This window comes from Nomascus leucogenys, chromosome 17 (assembly GCF_006542625.1).
Source record: "Nomascus leucogenys isolate Asia chromosome 17, Asia_NLE_v1, whole genome shotgun sequence".
Taxonomy (NCBI): domain Eukaryota; kingdom Metazoa; phylum Chordata; class Mammalia; order Primates; family Hylobatidae; genus Nomascus; species Nomascus leucogenys.
In genome coordinates this window covers 26,134,242-26,148,793 of record NC_044397.1, presented here as the reverse complement: position 1 = coordinate 26,148,793, position 14,552 = coordinate 26,134,242, and the positions used below count along the sequence as shown (strand labels likewise).

Genomic DNA, 14,552 nt, shown 5'->3' with positions numbered 1-14,552 from the left:
CAGGTTGTCAGTACATCACGTGGTACAGGGCATGAGGAACTTACATCACTCAGGTTATAGGCATTGATTTTGTGCTGGATAAAAGCAGGAGTATCAGGGGGGATATGGCACTTGAACTTTTCACTTTCATGTTTTGCTTTGTAATTTAACTACGACAGAGAGAGAGAGAGAGAACCAATTAGTTCAGAAGAATTGTTCCAGAATACAAAAATTCTTGTGTGGTACATTTTGTCAAGTCAGTGACAGCATTATTGAGATCAGAAGAGACATCTAGAGCTTGGGTAGGCCACCTGCATTACTGAACCTGTGTGCGGGACACTTGACAGCTATTATCACATCTGTCACCATGGTAGGACCCTAAGGGAATGAGGTGGCTCTGTCAAACATGTTCCCCTCCCTGCTTAGCACAATTGGCCCTGTAGGTTCTGAGAGGGCCCCACCCTGTCTCTCTTGTCACTGTCAGTGCTCACGTACCACAGCCACTTTCCTTTCATCTGATTAAGAGTCCTCTCACAGACATCAGGGCTTTTGATGCTCTAATTGGAGCCTTCATTTCTGGCCATTCATCTATTGAGGTCACTTTTATTGTTTTAGTTCAACGCAACTTTGGAAATCCACACTTAAAGCTCATATAATAAAATTTGTCTCAGAGATTCCGATTTCCAGAAACTTACTAGGGAGAGAGAAACTCATGTACTGAATACCTGCTGTTGGCCAGGGTATATGCAGTGCATATTTCTTCCTTCACTTACTCTTCAAAACAGCCACAAATTATAAAAGGGAAATATTAGCCAGTGGTGGGTTAAATCTTTGGCCACCCAGACATCAGTGACAGAGCTAACATTTGAATGCGGTTTTGTTTGATTCTAGAACTCATGTTCTTTCCATTGCTTTAAGCTACATTTGTTTCCTTCAATTGTTTCACTGTATATTTTATCTACCCAAGAAATGCAGAAATACATTTTTATACAAATATATACTGTTTAAACTTGCTAACACTCAGTCTTTTGAAAAAACTTGATAAGACATTGGATTTTATGTATAGAGTTATGAAATGTTATCCCTCATAATGGGGTGTCCTGGGTAGTTAGAGGAACTTACGTCACTCAGTTGTTTGGAATTGACTTGGGCTTGTAGCAGAACAGGAGAGTCCGTAACTTGGGTGAATTTTGTCTTATCTGGATGGACTTTGTAGGTGTGCTGTGGGGAAGCAAAGGCATTTGGTTTAGTAGTATCACCTGTCAGATCCAAGGTGGCTCACAGGCCAAGCAAATAGAACCTCATGCCCCACAAAGCAATGAAACTTGCAGTTAATAAAATATATATTTTTTCTAACTAGATAGTGGTTTGAGAGGTGCTCTTATATCTGTATGAGAAACTTTCCTATATCTTCAGGTTTCTGATAACTCTTCTTTGGGAAAATGAGCTAGACCTACCTCTTAAAATGTAGGGATGTCAACAAGGGGAAAATAGGATGTTTACTACAAAATAGATTTCCTTTCTTGCAATTGCCTGGCTTACATTTATTTGTAAAAGTGGCAACATTTTAAACATATCCTGACCGCTAGATGCTATGGAAGGCAGTCACATTCGAAGTTCAGACTACAGACTTACATCTTTACACTGATCTAGTTTCTTAATTGCTTCATATTCTTGAGTTATGGTCTGAGGGAAGAAGCCTTTGCCTCTGTCTTCTTCGTATTCTGCTTTGTAGTTTTTCTATGAGAAGAAGAAATCAGGCATAAGATGCAGCCATGGTATTCATGCCCTAAGAAAAATGTTATTTTGGAAAGTCAGACAATTGTCTCAGAACTTACATCACTGTTTTGAGCTGTGACTTTCATGCAGTGTGAATGGTATGGGTCCTCGAAGCTGCCTACATAATGTCCCAAAATATTTTTTAAGTAGGAATCTTTGTATTTTTTCTGCAAGACAAAACATATTTCATTTGTTAATTGGTGAAATAATGGGTTCTTTTTTTAACAGAAAGAGTGACAGTAAGATTGCTTACATCACTACTGAAGTTCTGCAGAACAGTATCGAGCTTGAATTTGGGGGTCTCGCAGTAATTTATGCTCTTTGCCTTTGTCTTTTCATAGTTTTCCTTGTATAGTTTCTGTCAAAGAAAAAAAATCGGTTAAAGTAGATTCCTGTCACTCCCACGCTGATTATAACACATTTTCTAACACTAAACAAAAAATGAAGAAAAGATATCGCCTGTCAACTGTCTTAAAAACTGACAACTGAGGCCGGGTGTGATGGCTCATGCCTGTAATCCCAGCACTTTAGGAGGCCGAGGCGGGCGGATCACGAGGTCAGGAGTTTGAGACAAGCCTAGCCAACAAAGTGAAACCCTCTCTCTACTGAAAATACAAAAAGTTACCTGGGCATGGTGGCGGGTGCCTGTAATCCCACCTACTTGGGAGGCTGAGGCAGGAGAATCGCTTGAACCCGGGAGGCGGAGGTTGCAGTGAGCCGAGATGGCGCCACTGCACTCCAGCCCGGGCGAGTGCGAGACTCCGTCTCAAAACAAAACAAAACAAAACAAAAAGAAAAAAACCTGACAATCAAACACGGAATGTCATGAATTGTAAGACTGTTCTATTAGCAATTATTATAAAGCCTGAGTTTCGTACATTCCAAACTCAAAAAATTAGGAAACCCATATGCCACCTCTGACCATGCCCTTAGTAGCAGAGATTCTTGTGTATTTGTGAATTGCTGCCCTCTCTGTCTCTCAGCTCACATACTCTTTCCTCACTGATAGCACCACAGCAAACACAGGTTTTGAGCAATTGCAAGTTGTTTAATTCTTTTTAAACAAATCTTCATGAAAAAGTTATATAAGGTGAGAAATACACAATCTCCCTCCCTCCAATACCTATAAAAAATCTCTTATTATACAAACAATTAGCCTTCAAAATAAGATATATATATATATATGAACTGGTACTATGAGTTATTACTAACTCTTCTCTGCCAGGATTTATCTTTAGCGTGAACAAAAAGAAGCAATGATTAGTTTTAAATATGCAGCTGATAAAGCAGATTATTGTCACTTTTTTCATTCTGGGTTTTCAAAATGTAAATGATGCTATTCATGTTTAATATTTTTATATTCCTGTCTTTATCAACAAAGGAGATTTGAACTTGGGCTTTTAGATGTTTAATAAGGATGTTTTTCACTTAGAGAGTAAAACTGCTTTAAACTGCTTTTACATTACGGGTGGGAATGTAAATTAGTACAGCCACCATGGAAAACAGTACGGAGATTCCTTAAAGAACTGAAAATAGAACTACCATTCCATCCAGCAATCCCACTACTGGGTATCTACCCAAAGGAAAAGAAATCATATGAAAAAGACACATGCATAAATATGTTCATAGCAGCACAATTCACAATTGCAAAGATGTGGAACCAATTTAAGGGCCCATCAACCAACGAGTGGATAAAGAAAATGTGGTATATATACAGCATGGAATGCTACTCAGCCATGAAAATGAATGAAATAATGTCTTTCAAAGCAACTTGAATGGAGCTGGAGGCCATTATTCTAAATGAAGTAACTCAGGAATGAAAAACCAAATATCATATGCTCTCACTTATAAGTGGGAGCTAAGCTATGAGGACACAAAGGCAGAAGAATGATATAATGGACTTTGGGGACTTGAGTGGAATGTTGGGGTGGGAGTGAGGGAGTAAAGACTACATATTGATCATAGTGTACACTGCGTAGGTGATGGGTGCACCAAAATCTCAGCAATCAACACTAAAGAACTTTTCCCTGTAACCAAAAACCACCTGTACCCTGAAATAAAATGTTTTTTAAAAGAAAGCAAACGTGCTTTGCATTGATTTCCCAGCAGAGCTATTTGGACAGATCCATTTATACCCTCTCACTTGCCACTTTCCTACACCTGCTCCCCAACCACACACACATATTTCCTATGCTGCTGACTTAGTTCAAGGGACAAAGAAAAGATAACTAACCCACACAGACAGCTACATAAAATCCACAAATTCTAGGAAAGCTTAATGCAAACCTAACCGTAAGAGATAAACTCAAATCATCACATATTCAATCTCTCTCTCTCTCTCTCAGGCTGTTAGTCCTTTAATCCCAAGCCCAGTCTCATTTGCCTAATATGCTTTAAATTGAATGGCTTAGTCGGGCTCTTAATAATTGCACAATTAGAAAGTCCTGTGAAGACTTAGGGGCCCATCTTTTAAGTTCTGTTGTTGGCAAATGATGGTTTCTGGGGCCAAGATCTATCTTTGAAAGTCTCCTTCTGCTTCTGTCAAAATAACAACACGTCTGCAATGTGGAGGCCCAGGTGCCCAGAGCTCATAAGCAAATGAGAATTTCCCTTCCCATTGAATTAACCACACAGAACCACAAACATTAAGGCACGTTGTACTCAGAGGGACTCATGCCTTTCTGTGGTTACATAGTTCCAATGAACCTACCACTCCATAACCTTAACGTATTTGCAAAGTTATATATTCATTTAGTCATTAAAGGAGAAAATTTTCATCTCTTTTTCAGCTAAGGTTTAAAAACACTTTTGACAAAAAATATACTTACATCACTTAGGGCATCTCCTGCTGCCTTCAGCTGCCTAAGCAGTGGGTTCTCTGAAGCAGGAAGCACATTGTAATCTGCTTTTCCTTTATTCTTTTCATAGTCTTCTTTGTATTTTACCTGTAGGAGTGAAATAAAATGATAAAGTAACTATGGGTTATTTTTGCCCCCGTCTCTATTATGAATATGACATACTTCCACAAATCAATTTTCTCTTTAGAAAAATGGCAGCTTGACATTTTATAAACAAAATACTCATAGTAACTCTTAACAGCAGCAGAGAAACTGCATAAATTTCCAGGATGCTTTTTCTTCCCATTCATTTATTCATTCAAACTTATCCATAGGGTGTCAATTCTGTTTCTGGCTTGGGGACAGATATAAGAAAGAACACACGGTCCTTGCCCTCAAAGAGAGAGATACAGAAATAATAGGAGAGAGAAAGAAATCCAAATAGTGACCGTGCAAGATGTCCCAGATACCTGCTGCTATAGAACTTTCACTCAGCTCTCAACGCCCAGCTACCTACCTGCCAACACGCTCCTAAGGAAAGGAAGCCGGAAGTACCACTAATCCACCCTTTTATGCCTCACCTGCAACTGTGCGTGGAGCACACATGTATTCAATTTACAAGTAGAAGGAGGAGGAGGAAGGAGCAGGGAGAAGGAGGCTTGCTTTTCCTTCTGCCATTCCTATTTGCACTTTTAATTCCAGCTATGGCAGAAGCAGCAAGTTGAGGGGTGTTGGGGGAGAATAGGGAAGCCAGGGTTCACAAGCCCCCATCAGGAGCCTGTCCACAGGGATTAGAACAAGAAACTGATCCTGGTTCCCACCACGATCCCCAGTGTAAGCCCTTTATTCAGGCAATGTAACCACAGAAGTTCAAGGAATCCTAGATAAATCTACCACTTATGAACTCAGAAAACAAAGGCAATCAGCTTGGTATCCAAAGGCAAGAGATACACGAGGGAAGCACAGAGGCATCCACCCCTCAGCCTCCACAGAGCATCACAACAGTATGCTACAGGAATGGGAGACTCAGATCACTTTTCCACCTTAGAGAATTAACTGTTTCCTTGAAAAATGGAAACAACCAGAAAGCAGATTCATAAACTGTACTCTCTCCCTACCCGCATCTGGGATACGCAGCCTTCTTCCCTGTTATGCAGATGAACTGTCAGGGCTTGTGGCAAAGCCATCCCCTCCTCTTAAGCACCAGATCTCTTCCCCTTCCACCTACTCTAGGATATCACTCCAGACATTCTTCCCCATTCCAACATCACCAAATCTTCCCTTTCTACTGGATTCTTTCCATCAACATGATGTTTTTGTTTCATATCTTAGAAAGTCCCTCTTTACCCAGTTTTTCATCAGCTACTTGCCCATTTTCTTCTTTTCTTACCAGGAAAATACTTAGAAAGAGCTGAATATACTTGTATCTTCAATTTCCCTCTTTTCATTCACTCGTGAATCCTCTCTAAGCAGACTCCACCAAATTGCTCTTGTTCAGGTCACCAGAGACCAGACATTGGTAAATCCATTTCAGAGACATTTGACACAGTTGATAACTCCCTTCCCCCTTCACTTGCTTCCCAACGCATTGCCCTCTCCTGATTTTGCTTCTCCCTCATCTCACATATATGTTCCCATGGAAGGACCCCAGAGTTCAGCCCCGAAAGTTTTCTGTTTACACTCACTCCCTTGATGCTCTCCAGACTCATGGCATGAAATAGTCTCTATATGTTGATGACACCCCAGTTTATACAACTTTCCATATATCTCCCTGAAACTTCAGGCTCGTGTAGTCGACTGACCTCTGACACTTCCATGTGGATATCTAAAAAGCATCTCAAATCTACCATATCTGAAGATGAGCTCCTGTCTGTCCTCCAAAAAAATTACCAACTTCTTCCATAGTCTTCCCCGTCTCAATAAAAGGAAACCCCATTCATCTAACTGCTTAGACCAAAACACACGTCATCCAATCCATCAACAAATCAAGTCAGCTGCTCTTTCAAAATACTTCTTATCACCTGCCTTGCTACCCTCCTGGTTCAAACCACCGTCTTACACGTGGATGCTGTAATAGCCTTCTAAGTGATGTAATCCTGCTTTCTCCGGCACAGCCAAGGCCAGGGTTAGAACCAAGTGTGTTTGGCTTCGAAGTTTATGCTCTCTTTAGTGACCATCATGCTTTAGAATGCCAAGGACTCAGGCCATTCACCAAAGTCACTCAATCAAACATATGGAAATATCCATGGATTTATGAACCTGCGACTAGGTTTTTTCATAGTCAGTGGGAAAATAAGAAAAATAATGATAGTGTTGCATGTATGATTGCCTGTCTTCGTATAAGGCTGCCAATTGCCTCTTCCTGGGGGGAGAAGTCCTGCTGTCTAAGATTACAGTCTTTCTCCTTCTAAACAGCAAAAGGCCCTTCCAGTAAGAAGACACTAAATCAAATTGATAAATGTACAGTTTGGTTCCTCAGGCAAATAATAAATTAGGAAATACTGAAGATGGTAATTAGATGTTATTAATGCTCATACATGGCAAAACATTTTTAGTAGCCCCATTATAATTCCAAAGTACTTTTGTTGTTGTTCTTCTTGTTTCAATTCTACTCATTTTCAAATGTCTCACATCCACTGGTCTCAGCCCTGGTAGTTCCCCCAAGAACCACTCCTCCCCTTTTTTACTAATTATATACAAGAGCCAAAGTTATAAGAAATTCACCCACACTCAAACCATCAAGATAAATGGGATGATTTCCTTGTACCTTGCTAGCTGCCACACCAGCTTTTTTATTCATTTTATACTCTGGTGTTTCAGTCTGCATGAAGTAGATCTGGTCTTTCATGTTTTCAAAATCTTCCTGGTATTTCCTCTGTAAGACATTAGACAAGCTGAAGAACTGCTGTGGAAACGAACTATGCAAGAATTTCCATGAGAAGACACAGGGATTTGGAAAAGTTACACAAAGCCACCCTGTCCTTGGTTTAGGCTGGTCAGATTACAATTAGAGAATGTGATACCATTACAAAAATGATTAGCAACTTAACAGAGATTTAGAACAATTAAAATAGGCTAAAAGCAGAATTAGAAAGGCTTTTCTTGGCTACCAAGAAAGAGCTCTTAAGGGCCAGGAGCAGGGAACTTAAGAGAAAAGAAAAACAATAGTTAGACTTATGTTTTCCAGTGAGGAGATACTAAATTAATAAATTTCACAACTGTACAGTTTGGCCCCTCAGGCAAAGAATAATTAAAAAGAGTCCCTTTAACTTGTACTAACCGTACTTTGTAGTCAGTAAGAGGGTCTCACCGTAATGTGTTGTAAAAATCGAGGTAGAAATCATGGCATTTGGCCAAAATAATATTTCTCAAAAGGAAAGAGAGTTTGTGAAATTCTTTCTTAACAGGAACTCTACACCAGGTCTTGCCCCAAGAAGAGGGGCCTCAAGTGTTCTGGCACCCATTCAGGTAGAGCAGGTGGCTAGAAGTCACCAAGGAAAGGGGTCTCCCTCCCAGGATGACCGACCAGCCATCCCTTCCCACTTACTGTGCTAATGTTATCAGCATTCATTCTGGCGTTTGCAACTTCAAAGCAAGGTGTCTCACTCCATTTGCCTTTGATTTTATTTTCATAGTCTTCTTTGTATTTTTGCTAGAAAAAAAGAAAATAAGACAAGCATAATTCATGAATTGACAAATAAGACAGCAAATTAAGAAATAATGATTAACTTTTAAAAATATCTTCAGCAAGCCACTCTTAGGTCCTTAATAAATGCCTTTAAAAAAAATCTTCCAATGTACTGTCAATTTACCCAACCAGAAAGTTGGGTGATGGGGATAGAGAACGGAGAAAGAGGGTACTAACACCCCCTCCCCTTGCTGAGTTTGGGGACTTCATTCATTCGGAAGTTGCAGATGTCCCCTGATGTTTAAAGAAATAGAGTCAGAAGTCATCCTCTATCTATATTTCAGAGTTACAGTACAACCTATCAACCTGAGATTTCTATGCCAAATGAACTTAGCCATTAATTTCTAAGCTTTACCAAAACTCCTAGTTATCCAGAAAGAAACAACCACAATAAAATTCAACTTGCAGACTAACGAATAGATCTTCGAGTTTAGAGTTAAATTTAATAGGAACTGGAAAGTAATTCAAAAATTGAATTATTGCCCCATCTGACTCCCAAACCCCACTCCATCTGAATCCCAGGCTGTAAGCTCCTGGAAGAGAGAGGTGGTATGTCTTCTTTGCTTTCATATTCCCAGAACCCAACACAAAATGCAGCACAGAGAAGTTACATCATAGATGTTTGTTCAACTACACTAAACTGAGACTATGATATGTGGTTTTGAAATACCTTGGCTTAAGTGTTCTTGGAGCAGAATTAACCAAGCCAACCCCAAACCTGGGTCCATGAGCTAGAGCCCAAGCTGAGTTAGAGCAATTCTCCCTCCATGGCTCATAAAAATGTGTTAACAGATATAACTAATGGGTCTCAAGGCACTGGCATATGCCTACATCCCCACAATACCCTTTAAGGAAAAAGAAAGTGTCTTTCTGGTATACCTATAACAGAAGGTGAGTGATGTGGTGCAGTCAACGAGCTTGAGTTAAAGGAAGCTTAGCCCTCACTCAAATGCCTAATTTCCTTTCTTCTCAAAAGGTTAATATGCAAATAAATAGCCAACCGGTTTTCGCAGCTATATATTTTAGAGTCCTATCAAACTCTGGGACCAAGACTTGACTTTGTATTGACCAAATACGATTGTTTTCTCAGCCACAAGTGCTGGCAATAATATTTACAGAGAAGGCTGCTAGGAAGTTTAATAAGATCATTCGCTAAAGAGTGCTTTGTAAACCCCACAGCACTAAGCAAATATAGGGTATAAAAATTGTAATAATAATAATCATAGCTATTACTATTGTCATCATCATAACAGAAAGAAACTCTGTAAGAAAGAAAATTGTATGGCGGGGAGGGAACAATTCTTTAATGGAAATCTTTGCTGAGATAAGATCTGTGCTATACTGCTGATTGATTTACCTGCACTCTGTTTTGAAGATTTAAAGAACAGAAGTCAATAAAATTGATTTCTGGATTTGCTAAGACTACTTATAGAAATGTTTCTAATCTTTTTTTTTGGAGACAGACCTCTTCAAGAAATTGAGAAAGCTATAAAATGCTCACAAACAGTCATAACTTCAGAGGTTCTTGATGTCCACATACCTCAGGTTAGGATCTCCTAATGTATCGTTTTTTGGAGGGACATGGCCCTACCTCTTGCTTGCTGTCAAAGGAGAAAAACCTTAGGATTGGGAAGGGGCAATTGGGCCTGATCCCCAAAACTGAGATCCAGAGAACTTTGAAATATAATTTAAAGTTGAGAAGGTAGGAGGTATTCTTAATGAGGTCTAAATGTTGGGCATTTATCAAGAAACAGGCATTGCATATGTAGATTTGTTAAGGATAATTGAGCAGGAGATTAATTCTCACAGTGATAGACAGATGTCTGGTTTTCAAGAAGATATTAAAACAAGACGCAAAACAAGAGTGTAAGATCACTCAACTCCCTCATTCAAAGTCCTTCCTTCCTTCTTAATCTTCACAGACCACGACATATTATTTCCTCCTATCCAGCAGCTGAAATGGGTCAGGGTGGAGATGGAGCTCTCACAATCCACTCCTGAGCACTGCCAAGTCTGGGAAGATTTTCATGACACAAGAGGAGGCTGGAGCTTGTTGACTACTGAGGAAGTTATGGCTTTCTGTCTCATTTGTGAGTAGGAGAGAAGTTGATAGGACAAGGGTCCATACGTGGAGGAGTGAGAGGAAGAGAGAGGTATGTGTCCATGTGGGACCCTCTCTACCAGCCAAGGGGTCTCACTCTGCAAGTCTGAGAGTGAGGCCAGAGCTTTTGTACAATACATGGAGATGGGTTACTCATGTCAGAGTCCAACATTCAACCTTCTCAACATCCAAACACAACAGAGTTGGAGAGAAAGGTTAGGGGGAAACCTTTCTCTCCAAACTCTGTTGTATTTGCAATTGAACGATGGAAACTTGGAAGAAAGAGTCAGTTTAACTTCTCTAGAATTTTTTTGGTTTGTTTAACAGAGGAAAGTATGTCAGGCCAATTCCAAGCTCTGGGACACCTTCTCTGGGTAAGAGGGTGACCATGTGTCCATAGATACAGTAAGATTGTTTCCTTCCTCCTCAGAGGTCAGCTGAGGGGACTTCCATGGGGCCACAAACTGGGTACCCTGGTGTCTTGCTTAAACATATAGCTTCATTATCTACTTTCAACATCTGAATCTGTAATTTTTATGTGATTATCAAATGGAAAGGAATACGAAGCCAGTTAATTACCCTTCTTTTTTTCTGTGAGTAGCTAAGCACTGGGACTCCTGATGGTTCCATTCATAGAAAAGTTATCCCTGCAGAAAAGGTATAAGAACCCAGCTGGTATTTTTATTGCCCACAGTGGGCCTAACACTGCCTGCTTGACTCAATCAAATCTCTTCTGGTGAAATCAATGGAAATCTTCCCAATTCTATGTGACAGAAGAATTTCCATGGTTTTAGAGGACCCGGGCCTGGTATCTTCATGCTGTGTAACAATATGTTACTGAAAGATTATTTTTATAAAAAAAATTAAGGCTCCAGTTGGTTTCAGTGGGAAATTCCAACCTGAAAGCGCATATTTTTTTTTTGTGGATCTGGAAGGGAGCAGAGAGGCAGGTACAGAGAAACTAAAGGGACTTCCCAATATTGCATTCAGGGCCCCACTTTCAGCTGGTCATGGTGTGCATAGTTTCCCCACCTGGAAGGCCTGTTTCTATGAACAACTCTGCCTGTTCATCTACGTTAGAGCTACAAAATACAGCTGAGACAGAAGGAGGTATGTAGCTAATGGCTTTGGCCAAAGACAAAGGTGAGAGAATTGATTCTGACAGGCGTAGTAAGGAAGGCTGGCAAACAGAAGGTAACATTAGTGTAATCACTGCAGATATGCAATCATTACCATCTGAACTGGGAACTGTAAGAAAAGGATGTGAGGATGCACAGAGAACTCCACCCCAAAATATGGCTCCCTAGTATAATGAGTATTTTGAATTAAAGGCCCTTAGAGATTAATGGAAGATAGAAGAGACTTCTTTCTACATAAAGACCAGACAGACCCACTAAGAAGAAAAATTGTTTCCCCACTAACCTCCCACCCCCATCCTATCTCTCAATCCTCTACCTCTCCCAAAGCACAGGCTCGAGTTTCCTTATCTGTCTAAGGTCCGGACCTACCAAAGAAGAAAACAATTCCCTCTGACCCCTTCCCTGAGTTTTCAACTGAACCTATATTGCAGGAGGGAAGACTAAAGTCTGTCAGAAACCTGGACAGACTACTGTCATAAACCATTGTTTGCTTTGTGGGCCCAACAGACTTCACCCCAGACTATTGTATGTTCTTCAAACCCATTGAATTCTCCCTAGTAATCATTTCTTGCTCCTCAACAGAATTCCTCTTCTCCCCACTCCCCATAACCTGTTTTGCCAGGATCCAAGTTCATAGTCTTTCTGTAACCTCAAGATGGTATATAAGCTTCTGCACCCCCTGGGGAGCTGGAGCTTCATTCTGTAGGTTCCCGTGTGTACACGTTAAATAAATTTGTATGCCTTTTCTCCAATTAATCTGCCTTTTGCAAGCTGATTTTTCAGCCAACCTTCAGTGGGCCAAGGAGGACCCCTTGGCTCCAACAGATGGATCTGGGAGACATGATTCAACAAGGGGATATTGAGTTTAAATGCATGCGAGTGAGTAGATAAAGGGTTTTTTTTTTAATTTTTTTTTTATACTTTAAGTTCTAGGTAGATAAAGGAGATTTTTATCCTATTTTAGAAGATATGATCCTGCTGCAACGTGGGCCAAAGCATCTTGAGAGTGAGGAGGGAAGATAGTACCAGAGGTAAGTCACTCTTGGCAGCCCTGTGCCTCCCTTGTTGGATGGTTTATTGTTGGGTGGACTTCTACCAATCACAAGCATTTCTCCCCAACACAACTATTATTTTGGATGCACAATAGTCATTAAGAACTCAGAAATCTGGGTTAAGACTGGGAATAAATAATGTCACCATGGCCAAATCCAGTGACCTTTTTCCACAGCCACCCTTCCTTAGCTCATACTATTACTCCACAGGGCAAAGCCAGTTCTGGCAATGCTTTCAAAGTACCCAATATTGTCACCTTGCCCACCTAGAATGGTGCCATCCAGTGCATATATAATGCAAGTCATTCTTGTAGCCACATTTTTAAATGTAGAAAGAAACATGTGGGAAATAACTTTAATAATACAGTTTACTGAACCCAGTAGATCTGAAAATTAACATTCCAACATGTAATCAACATAAAAATATTAATTTGAAACATTCTTTTCTTCAGAATTAAATACTCAAGATCCAGTGTCTGTTTCTCACATATTGGACACTAAGTGTTATGGGATGAATGTCTGTGTCCCCACCCCCCAAATTCGTATGTTGAAGACCTAACTCACAGGCATGTGATGGTACTTGAAGGTAAGGGGATTTGGGAAGCAATTAAGTTTAGGTGAGGTCATGAGGGTGAGAACCCCGTAATGAGATTATCATCCTTATAAGAAGAGGAAGAAGAGGAAGAGATCAGAGCTGGCTCTCTGTCTCCAATGTGTGAGAACACAATGAGAAGGCAGCTATCTACAAGCCAGGAAGGGGTCTCTCACCGGGAACTGAATCCGTGATCTTAGACTCCCAGCCTCCAGAACTGTGAGAAAATAAATGTCAATTGTTTAAGCCACCCAATGTGTGGTATTTTGTTGTAGAAGCCCAAGCTGACTTATACACTCAGTTTATACTGATCAAATTCAGGTGCTTCCTAGTCACATTTGGCTAGTGGCTACTGTACTGGAGAGTGTGGCACTAAACCAACTGGCAAGTCTAAATTGGTGGAGAGAATAATTATAGAGGAGTTTGAAAGTGATTTTCAAAAATCACTTTTAAGAATCCCCACTGCATACTTAAATAAGGCAAAAGAATGTTTCCTTATTAAAGTATGTTTTAAAATAGACTTTAAGTAAAAATCTAAAAATAGATTCCTTTTTCTTTCTAAATGACCACTTGAAAATACCTTTTTATTTTTCTTCCAAAAGGACAAATTGTCCTTCTCCCCTGTCTTATTTACAATATCAACACTTTCTTTCTTTTTTTTTCTTTTTTTCTCTTTTTGAGACAGTTTCACACTTGTTACCCAGGCACAATCTCGGCTCACTGCAACCTCCACTTCCCGGGATCAAGTGATTCTCCTGCCTCAGCCTCCCAAGTAGCTGAGATTACAGGCGTCCGTCACCATGCCTGGCTACTTTTTTGTATTGTTAGTAGAGATGGGGTTTCACCATGTTGGCCAGGCTGGTCTCGAATTCCTGATAGGTGATCAACCCACTTTGGCCTCCCAAAGTGCTAGGATTACAGGCGTGAGCCACCGCGCCTGGCCAATATCAACACTTTCAATGGATCATGTATTTATGTACAGTTCTAAAGTTAATTTCTGCTTAGCCATGGGCAAAGTTTCAGATTGGTAGTATTCCTATTAGTGAAATTTCACTATACTTACTAGATCCTTTATCCAAACAGCTCATAGTTACACAGTTAGGTAATCTACAATATCAAACACTAACAAACATCACTGAATAGACATCATTATCCATATCATTTCATGCTTCTTCTCTACTAGATAATTTACCCAGAAAATGCTTAAGATAAAAATCTTGAGGTTTCATCAAAATTCAAGCAGAACAAACTGACACTCATCTCCACAGAGGGCAAGATAAAGTATTTAAAAGCAGCAGTATCCCAGGAGAAAGTGGCCTGATTTGGACCAATTTAAAATAGGAATTTAGCATGGGCCTATTCATCAGCTGAGCATCTGTCTCTGC

At 40.1% G+C, this 14,552-nt stretch overlaps 1 protein-coding gene across 2 annotated transcripts in view; it reads right to left on the bottom strand.

The window, feature by feature from the left end:
• NEB (nebulin) overlaps window positions 1-14,552 on the bottom strand; it is a 230,402-nt gene that overhangs the window by 198,235 nt on the left and 17,615 nt on the right. For both annotated transcript variants that reach the window (XM_030797596.1, XM_030797595.1), the window contains exons 11-18: window positions 8,143-8,247; window positions 7,363-7,470; window positions 4,587-4,703; window positions 2,012-2,116; window positions 1,818-1,925; window positions 1,615-1,719; window positions 1,102-1,200; window positions 45-149 (exon numbers count right to left, since the gene is read on the bottom strand). In XM_030797596.1, the coding sequence (XP_030653456.1) occupies window positions 45-149; window positions 1,102-1,200; window positions 1,615-1,719; window positions 1,818-1,925; window positions 2,012-2,116; window positions 4,587-4,703; window positions 7,363-7,470; window positions 8,143-8,247 (852 nt within the window). The remainder of the gene's footprint in view (window positions 1-44; window positions 150-1,101; window positions 1,201-1,614; window positions 1,720-1,817; window positions 1,926-2,011; window positions 2,117-4,586; window positions 4,704-7,362; window positions 7,471-8,142; window positions 8,248-14,552) is intronic.